The sequence below is a fragment of the Octodon degus genome, unplaced genomic scaffold, assembly GCF_000260255.1.
Source record: "Octodon degus isolate 3935 unplaced genomic scaffold, OctDeg1.0 scaffold00070, whole genome shotgun sequence".
In the NCBI taxonomy this organism is placed as follows: domain Eukaryota; kingdom Metazoa; phylum Chordata; class Mammalia; order Rodentia; family Octodontidae; genus Octodon; species Octodon degus.
Genome location: NW_004524646.1, coordinates 385,432 through 394,701, shown reverse-complemented (window position 1 = coordinate 394,701; position 9,270 = coordinate 385,432). Strand labels below are relative to the sequence as shown.

The 9,270-nt window shown below is 42.0% G+C and overlaps 1 protein-coding gene across 2 annotated transcripts in view; it reads left to right on the top strand.

Moving 5' to 3' along the window:
- Positions 1-9,270, top strand: part of Ptpn21 (protein tyrosine phosphatase, non-receptor type 21) — a 77,604-nt gene that overhangs the window by 20,806 nt on the left and 47,528 nt on the right. For both annotated transcript variants that reach the window (XM_004635113.2, XM_023719614.1), the window contains exon 3: positions 8,645-8,814. In XM_004635113.2, the coding sequence (XP_004635170.1) occupies positions 8,645-8,814 (170 nt within the window). The remainder of the gene's footprint in view (positions 1-8,644; positions 8,815-9,270) is intronic.

Sequence of the window (9,270 nt, the reverse complement as noted above, 5' to 3'; positions counted from 1 at the left end):
CTGTCTGAGGAACAGCTGGGAAACATTTTTTTTTTCATATTGTGGTTGTCTCTTCACTCTGTTGGTGGTTCCTCTTGCTGTGCAAAAGCTTTTTAATGAGATAAGATCCCAGTTATTCTTTGGAATATTCCTGTGACAAGCTCAAGGTTCTGAGTTAAATTTCTGGTACCACAAAAAAAAAAAAAAAAAAAAAGATAGTTCCTGTGGGATCAGGATTTTATTCATAAAGTCTTTGCCTATACCAGTGCTTTCAAGAGTTTTAGCCGTTTTATCATCTAGCAGATTTAATGTTTTTCTTTTTTTTCATTAATGTATTTGGTACAGAGTATCATTACATAGCTCAGACTTGTAGTGATCCTCCTGTTTTCACACTTGATCTTAGCCAAAAGGCCGAGAAGCGATATCCTCCTGTTTTCAGCCTCCCCAGTGCTGGGATTAAAAGCGTGCACTACCATGCCTGGACTCATTTGCTGGCTCAGTGCCCCCCGGGGGCAGGGCCTGTGTGGCATGTGGGACTGTGGATTGAATCCTGGTCCCGGTGCTTGCCTAAGTAGGCACTTAGTCCACTGTGTTATCTTGCTGGCCCTTAATGTTTCTCTTTTAATATTTATCTTTGTTTTTTATTTGGCAGAACCAGGGATTAAACTCATGCCCTTGCACTTGCCAGGCAAGTGCACATTCTACTGAGCCATCTCCCCAGCCCAAATATTTATCTTTGATTCATTTTGAATTTAGGTTAGTGCATGGTGGAAGATATGGATCCAGTTTTAATCTTCATTATGTGCAGAGTCAGTTTTTCCAGCACCATTTATGAAAGAGGCTAAATGTGTCTGGCACCTTTGTGAAAGATAGGGTGGCTGAGTATGTCTGGAGTTATTTCGGCATCTTCTAATCTGTTCCATTAATCTTCAGGTCTCTCCCCCTCGCACTCTCCCCCCCCCTGCCAGTACCATGCTGTTTTTATCACAGTAACTTTGTAGTATAATTTCAAGTCAGGAATTGTGATGCCCCTACCTTGCCTTTGTTGCCCAGAGTTGCCTTTGCTATTTTATGTCACTTCTGGTTTCAAATGAATTTTAGGATTGTTTTTTCAAATTCTGTGAGATATGATGTTAGAATTTTGATTGGAATTGCATTAAATTTGTATTGCAGTTTTGGAAGTATGGCTATTTTCACTATATTGGGTCTTCCTACCCAAGAGCAAGGGATATCTTTAATTTCATTAGGAGTTTGAGAAGTTTTAGGTTTTCTCTAAATTTCTTGTAGAATTCAGCAGTGAATGAGTATGTCAGGGTCTGGGCTTTTCTTTATTGGTAGGTTTTTAATTACATTTTCATTTTGATTGATTGAGCTCATTTAGGATTTTTATATCTTGATTCAGCTTTGGTAGTTCATGTGTATCCAGGAATGTGTTCATTTCTTTTGCATTTTCTTTTCTTCTTCTTCTTTTTTTTTTTTTTTTCTTTGCGGTACCAGGGCTTGAATTCAGGACTTTATGCTTGCCAGGCAGGTGTATTTTCCATTTAAGTTTTCAGAGTAGGTATGAATGATCTACAGGGTTCATTGTAATTTCACCCTTTTCATTCCTAATTGCGTCAATTTGAGTCTTTTCCTTCCTTTTTCTGATAAGGTTGGATAGGATTTGTTGATTTTATTTAATCTTTCAAAGAACCAACTGTTTGATTCATTGATTCTTTGTATTTTTTTTTTTTTTTTCACTCCAATGCTTTAATTTCTGCTCTAGTCCTTGTAATTTCTTCCCTTGTACAAGATTTTGGCTTAGCCTGTCTTTTCCTAGACATTTAAGGTTTGCCATTAAATTGTTTATTTGTGCTTCCTCTTTTCCTGAAATGGGTATTCACTGTTCTAAATTTCCCTCTTAGGACTGTTTTCATTATGTTACATGATTCCCATATGTTGTATTGTCTTTATCATTTAATTGTAGAAACTGTTTAATTTTTTTTTAACTTCATCTGTAATCCATTGGTTGTTCAGGAGGGTGGTGTTTAGGTTTCCATGTGTTCATGAAAAGTTCTTGCAGTTTCATTTGCCATTGATTTCCAATTTCATTGCATTACGATCTGATCATATGCGTAGGATAAGAATAATTTCAATTCCTTTACATTTCCTTAAGCATGTTCTGTGAGCTAGTTTACGGTCTTTGGAGAATATCCTGTGTGAAGCTGAGAAGAATGTATATTGTAATATTGTGGTGTGGAACACTATAGGTATCTACTAAGTCCATACATTCATAAGTTTGGTTCAGTTCTAATATTTGATTGTTGATTTTTTTTGCCTAGTTTATCTGTCTTTTTGTGACAGTGGGGTATTGCGATCCTCCAATACAATTATATTAGTGTTTATTTGATTTTTCTTGCCCATTAATATTTGTTTTATGTGGTTAGGTGCACTGGTGTTTGTTGAATATATATTTATGATTGTTATCTCTTCCTTTTGGATTGTTCTCTTTACAATGATGTAGTGACCTTCTTTTTCTCTTAATCAATCTTGGCTTGAAATTCACTTTGTCTGCAAATAGAATAGTTACCCAGCTTTTTTCTGTGTTCCTGTTGCATGGAATATTTTTTTCTATCCTTTGACTTTCAGTCTATGAATTTCCTTTTGAGTTAAATGTGTGTGTGTGTGTGTTTTTTTTGTTTGTTTTTTGTTTTTTTCTTTGCGGAACCAGGGTTTGAACTCAGGCCCTTGTGCTTGCCAGGGAAGCACTTATTCTACTGAGCTATCTCCCCGGCCCCAAATGTGTTTTTTGTATGGAGCATATTGTTGGATCTTGCTTCTTGTTCCATTCTGCCAATCTATGTCCATTGATTGGTGAATTAAGATCATTAACATTGATGGTCATACTTATCCTTGTATAAGGATACTTATGTATCTTCATGTATACTTATCCTTGTCATGTTATTTTCCTTTAGTTGGCTCACCCTTCCCCCTACCTCCCCACTTAATTTTTTGCCTTGCCCGGTAGATTCCTTCTGTTGGGGTTCTTGGGGTTCATGAAGAAGTTGTAGTCCTTATTATCTCTTGTAGAATATCCTTCATAATATTTTTGGTGTTCTCGTTTGGTGGTCATAAATTTCTACAAATGTTCTTTGTCATGGATGTATCTTATGTCTTGAACAGTTTCGAAAGATATTTTTGTGGGGTACATCAGTTTGGGTTGTAGGTTGTTGTCCATTAGAACTTGAAAAACTGTACTCTAGGCTCTCCTTGATTGAGTGTTTGTGTTGAGAAGTTAGCTGTGATTCTGATGGGCTTTCCTTTGGAGGTGATTTGTTTCTTTTCCCTAACAGCTTTTATGATTCTATTCTTGTGTTCGTTTTCTGGAATCTTGAGTATGATATTCCTGACAAGATTCTACATCTTTAATTTGTTGGCGATGAGAAATGGCTGCCTGTTTAGTGACTCAGTTCTTGTTTCTTTGGCACTGTGCTCCAGTGTTTTCTGTCACCCTACTGGATCTCATTCTTGAAATACCAGAAAGAATAGCTGTTCAGAACAGTTATGGCACTTTTGGCAAAGGTGGTACCATCAACAATAACAATAGTATCAAACACAGCCTAACAAATAACAAACTGAGATAACCATTGATTTGCCACCTTTAACCATCTAAACTAGATTTGTGGTTATGTAACAAAATCTCAAAACAAATCAGAAAATTATAAAAGTCCTTAATATGTCCATGTTTCCCTCAGGGATTAAAATTTAAAAGAAGTTAGGGAGAAAATAAAGAATTGGAGAACAGGAAGAAATAAGTAAGGCTGGAGGGCAAAGGAGGATCATGCTACTTTGGGAAACTGGTGCAGAAAGGTAGAGGGAGGGAGGAGGAAGAGAGAAAAAGAACAAAACGCGAACCATAAAGAGGCATCAAGAGCTGGCCAAATAGCTCAGTGGATTAAAGTGCCTGCAAGCAGGTGCAGGGGCCGGGGTTCGATCCCCGGGACTGCCATGCTGGCCCCGCCCCTAGAGTGCACTGAGATGGCAATTGAGACTGGGTGTGGTGGCGCACGCCTGTAATCCCAGTTCTTAGGAGGCTGTAAACAGGAATCACTACAAGTCCGATCTAGCATGAGACCCTGAACACCCTGTAGACCTTTCCTTAAAATAAAGAAGAAAAAGAAAGAAGCATCAAACCATGTTCACACTCATGAAAAAGATCAGAGAAGGAGAGAAGGTAAAACAAACAAAAGAAGAATAAAAACAAAACCACCACCACCACCACAATGAAAACAAGAGAGAAAGAGGGAAAATGTCTCTGCTGTCAGAGGTAGAAGGCGTGTGGAGACCGAGTCCTCACCTGTGCTGATCTGTCCCAGCAAGCTAGCAGTGGCTTTTTGGTGGAGTAGTGGCTAATCTCAGTGAGCCTGTGCCTTCTTGCCCAGCCCCGACGCCTTCTTGCCCAGCCCCGACGCCTTCGGCCTGCAGTCCTCAGCTCACCTTCCTGGGGCCTGAGCACAGCTGGGAGGAGCCTGCAGCCGCTCTGAGCTCTGTCGCCCCTCTCCAAGATGGCTCCCAGCCGATGGCTGTCCTGTGTGGGACGACTGAGGCCCCAGCATTCACCGCCAGCTAGTGTAGCCCCTCACGTCCACTGCTCCCCTCCACCTCTGTGTCTCTGTGTGGAGGCCCCTACGGTCACCATCAGTCACTGTGTGTCTGCATGTTTGAACCACTCCTCTGGCACAGAGAGTCCTGTCTCACTGTGGGAGAATGAGACAGGACTTCTCATTTTTCACTGAAGTTTCTCTCTTCACTGTTTCCATGGGCTTCAGTTCATGCCTCAGATCTTCCTGGGTCCAGGGGACGCTCTCTCTTCCTGTTTTCTTGCGCTGCTGTATTCCAGGGTCTGGATGGCAGTGCTCAGTGAAGCTCTTTCTCTGCTGCTCAGCTCTCGCCCCTCTCAGTGCTCCCTCCCCTCATACGAAGTTGAGAGGGAAGTACTGCCTTATTTCATGCTTGAGAAAATGGAGTTGAGCTGACTGTTCTGCAGTTCGCAGCTAGTAAGTGCCTACTGGAAATCCAGTTGAGAACTCTGACAGTTAAGTATTAAACTCTTGATAGTAAGCTCAATGTTTGTGTTCTGTAACTTGTATTTTTCTATAATGAAACAATAATATTTGCTTCCCTTAAGTGTAATACATTTCTATCCATATGACTAATATGCAGTTCATTTTATAATGAATTAGAGCATCAGAAAATAATTCATACCAGGACTTAGACTTTAGTAAAATATGTTTGAATGTTCAAATATTTGATATCCATACACCTTTTCAAGCATAGTTTTTAATACGATCTGTATGTAGCCCAGGTTGGCCTTGAACTGCCTGTAGCCCATGCCAGCGTGGAATTCACAGGGCTGGCGATATAGCTCAGCAGACTAAGCTTGCTTAGGTAAGCACAGGGCCCAGGGTTCGATCCTTGGCACTGCATGCCCCACCAGCCCCGCTCCCGGGCGCACTGAGCTGGCGATGGAGTCTGGGCATGGTGGCGCATGCTTCTAATCCCAGCACTAGGGAGGCAGAAATCAGGAGGATCACTAGTGGTCCGAGCTGCATAGTGAGACCCTGCACCAAAAAAAAAAAAAAAGGAATTAACGATCCTCCTGCCACATGTTCCTAAGTGCCAGGTTACAGGTGTGAGCCACATGTAACACTAGCACGAGTGTTACATAGAACTTTCTCCTGTGCAGTGTCGGAGGGGCAGCGTGCTATGGTATATGGAATGCTTTTCAAACTTTAATCGCCCAAGAATTGCTGGGAATTTAATTGCTTCTTCTGGCCCAGAAAGCTCTCTAGGTAATTCTGGGAGAGGTGGTCCTGGCACAGTATTTGGAAATACCTGTGGGAATATCCACTCCAAAGGTAGTGGTGGTGATTTGACCTGCAGTGCCTCTTCAGTTCCTGGCATAGAACTTGGGACATAGTAAATGTGCAGAATATTCTATTCATAGGTGATGGCATGGCCAGCAACTAAGAAGCTAGGTAATAATCATTGTTTTCATCATTCAACCAAATATTTCTTGTATATTGTAGGAGTTGGCAGATATGCAAGGAATGGACAGTTCTCTTGAATTTATTTGATAGACTAATAGTAAAGGTCTAATTATTCCCTTGTAAAATGTTATAAAATAAAAATTAATATTGAAGTCAGGCTTGTGCAATCTTTTTCCTTCAAATTAAAACTTCAGTTTATTATTATTTATTTATTTGGCACAGGGTCTCACTACGCAGCTCAGACTCGTAATGATCCTCTTGTCTCAGCCTTCCCAGGGCTGGGATTATAGGCGTGAGCCACTGCACCCGGTTTCTGTGGCTGGCTTGGTGCGTGGCCGGCGTGGCATGTACTACCAGAGATCGAACCCAGGCCCTTGCACTTGCCAGGCAGGTGCTTAGACTGCCGAGCTATCTCCTCCAGCCCTAAAACTTCATTTTTTTATTTGAATGAGGCTTACAGGGCAAGGAGATGGACTGATTATTATTTGCTTTATTATTCTCCAAAATTCTACTAGCCAGTGCAGCTACAACAGCAGCTATTTGATTTAAATGAATTTAAATTGAACAACAGTAGAAATGTAGGTCTTTGGTGGCATCCGCTGCATTTCAGAGGCTTACTAGCCGCCTGCGGCTGTAGTGGCTGCCTTTCCGCAGTGTGGATGTGCAGCATGTCTGTCATTGCAGAGTGAGGCAGGCAGTGGTGCTGTGGAGTCCACAACAGCAGGGCAGTGATTCTCTCGTGGGCTTGATCTGTAAGTTGATTCTGAGGCAAAGATTAGCCTTGGATTGAGGCTGCCACTTCAACTTTACTTTTTTTTTTTTTTTAATGGTACCGGGGATTGAACTCAGGATCTTGTGCTTGCCAGGCAAGTGCTTATTCTCCTGAGTTATCTCCCCGGTCCCTTTTTAAAAAATTTTGAGACAGGGTTTTGCCACGTTGTACAGGTGGAATTCAAACTTGCAACCCTCTGGCCTCAGTGTTTCTCAGTGCAGGATTATAGACATGTGCCATGGTACCAGGTGCTGTCTGTGTCTGTCTGTCTCTCTGTCATATGTGTACACACATACACACCTTGCTGATCCTGAAGAGTGAACTAGATTTTCATATGGAACTATGTCCCCAGAACTTTTTACACTTTTTATTTTGAAACTGGGTCTCAGTAAGCCATGAGGGTTGAACTTGAGATCCTGCTGCCTCCGCTCCCCAGAGTGCTGGGTGTATGGTATGTGCCACCACACCCGGCTCCATTTCAACTCTTTCGGGCTTTAATACCTTTGACTGGAATAGGCCCTGTGCCATTATTGATTTTCTTTATGGCAACTAATTCTAGGCTTTTTTTAAAACCTCAGAGTAAGACATCATTGGGGCTGGAGAGATGGCTCAGTGGAATAAGCGCTTCCCTGGCAAGCGCAAGGGTCTGAGTTCAATCCCCAGTTCCGCAAAAAAAAAAAAAAAAAAAGAATAAGACATTATTCTTCATTAAGTATAGCTCTGTGTGTGTGTGTGTGAGAGAGAGAGAAAGACAATTCTACATTCTCTTAATTCAATATTCATTGTCTACATTAAACTGTAATTTGAAACATTATACTCTAAATTTGTATCTAATGATTTTCTGGGAACGAAGAAGAGTTGGATTTCATCTATGTTAAGTAGAATTTATAACATTTCCATTAAATAATCTATTTATAGAAGCTAAATTCAAGAGTAAAGTTGAGTTGGCCCTGTTGGGCAGAATTCGGCTGGGTAGGACAGCGTGGGTAGACGGGGGTTGAGACACGGTCTCACTGTGTTCCAGGCTGGCTTTGAACTTGCTCTGTTGTCCAGGCTGACCTTGAACTAGAAGCTCTTCTGCAGCAGCCTCCCAGAATGCTAGGATTATGGTTATGTGCTACTGTGCCTGGCTTTTTCTTTCAAAAAATTAGTTACAATGTATTTGTGTTTTGGTAATTGAAAAACTAATAACAATAGTTTCAGTATTTTTTGTTCTTGTTAATAGGGCTGGGGAGATAGCTGGGTGGTCTGAAGCACCTGCCTGGCTAGTGTGTGGACCTGGGTTTGATCCCTGATGCCGCCTCCTGTGCCATTCCTGCCAGCCGCCAAAACTGGGCGTGGTGGCGCATGCCTGTAATCCCAGTGCTGGGAAGGCGGAAGCAGGAGGATCACTGTGAGTCTGAGCAGTGTAGCGACACCCTGTACCAAATAAATAAGTGATTTTTAAACAAAAATCTATTGTAAATTGTGTAGCACTCACTACACTCAGATGAGTAATACATTTTTTTCAGAGTCAAGAAAAGATACATGGCTGGGAATATTACTCAGTGGTAGAGTGCTTGCCTGGCATGCTTGAGGGCCTGGCTGCCATTGCCAGTACCGCAAAAGACACGGAAAGAAAAAAAAGAAAGGCTGTGCAGTTGCTTTGTTGCTTAACCTTTGTTTTCTGAACACAAGTACTGTATAGAGTTAGAGGTGGATCCTGCCTTTTCCCCCTTTGGGTCTGCTGTTGTCCCTTTCTGAGCAGAAGTAGCAGAAGAGCTGCCGCTCTGTCCCCGGTCGGTCGTGGGTTAGTGGGACTAAAGTCGCCAAAAGCCCGCTGTGCATTACTCCTGTTTCCTTCAGCGAGCTTCTGTCTTTCCAGGTCACTTACTTCAGCCTGTGGTACTTCAATAAGCAGAATCAGCGCCGCTGGGTGGATTTAGAAAAACCCCTGAAGAAGCAGCTGGATAAATACGCACTGGAACCTACCATCTACTTTGGAGTGGTGTTTTATGTGCCTTCGGTTTTACAGCTGCAGCAAGAGATTACCAGGTGAGAAAGTACATGCCTCTTATTTTCGGAAAATAATCTAGGGAGATTAGAAAAGTAAAACTAAGGTTGAAGGTAGGAGATAAAAGTCTGAAACTTTGCCCTCGCAAGAGCCCCACCGCTGGCCTGCCTATTATGAGCGCCTCTGTTATGCGGTATGCGCAGAGCTTTACTGCCTGTCGGTGAGTGATGGGCTCACTAGGCAGCAAGAAATGATTCGGGAAAACGATGTTTTTACCCCGGCTGTAAACTCTTCTTGTCCTGGTGTTATCTTTTATTGTTTACTTTCTGAGCCTTTGTAAGAAGCGAGAGAAGAGATTTTAAAAATGTAGTCTCAGGATCTGTGTTCCTCCCCCTGACTCTAGAAGCTGAAGTTATCCACAGGGAGAGAAAGAATGTGTGAGAAACCACAGAGCAGGCGAGGGAAGGTGTTGCAGTCAGAAAGTGCTGGCCAGCAGA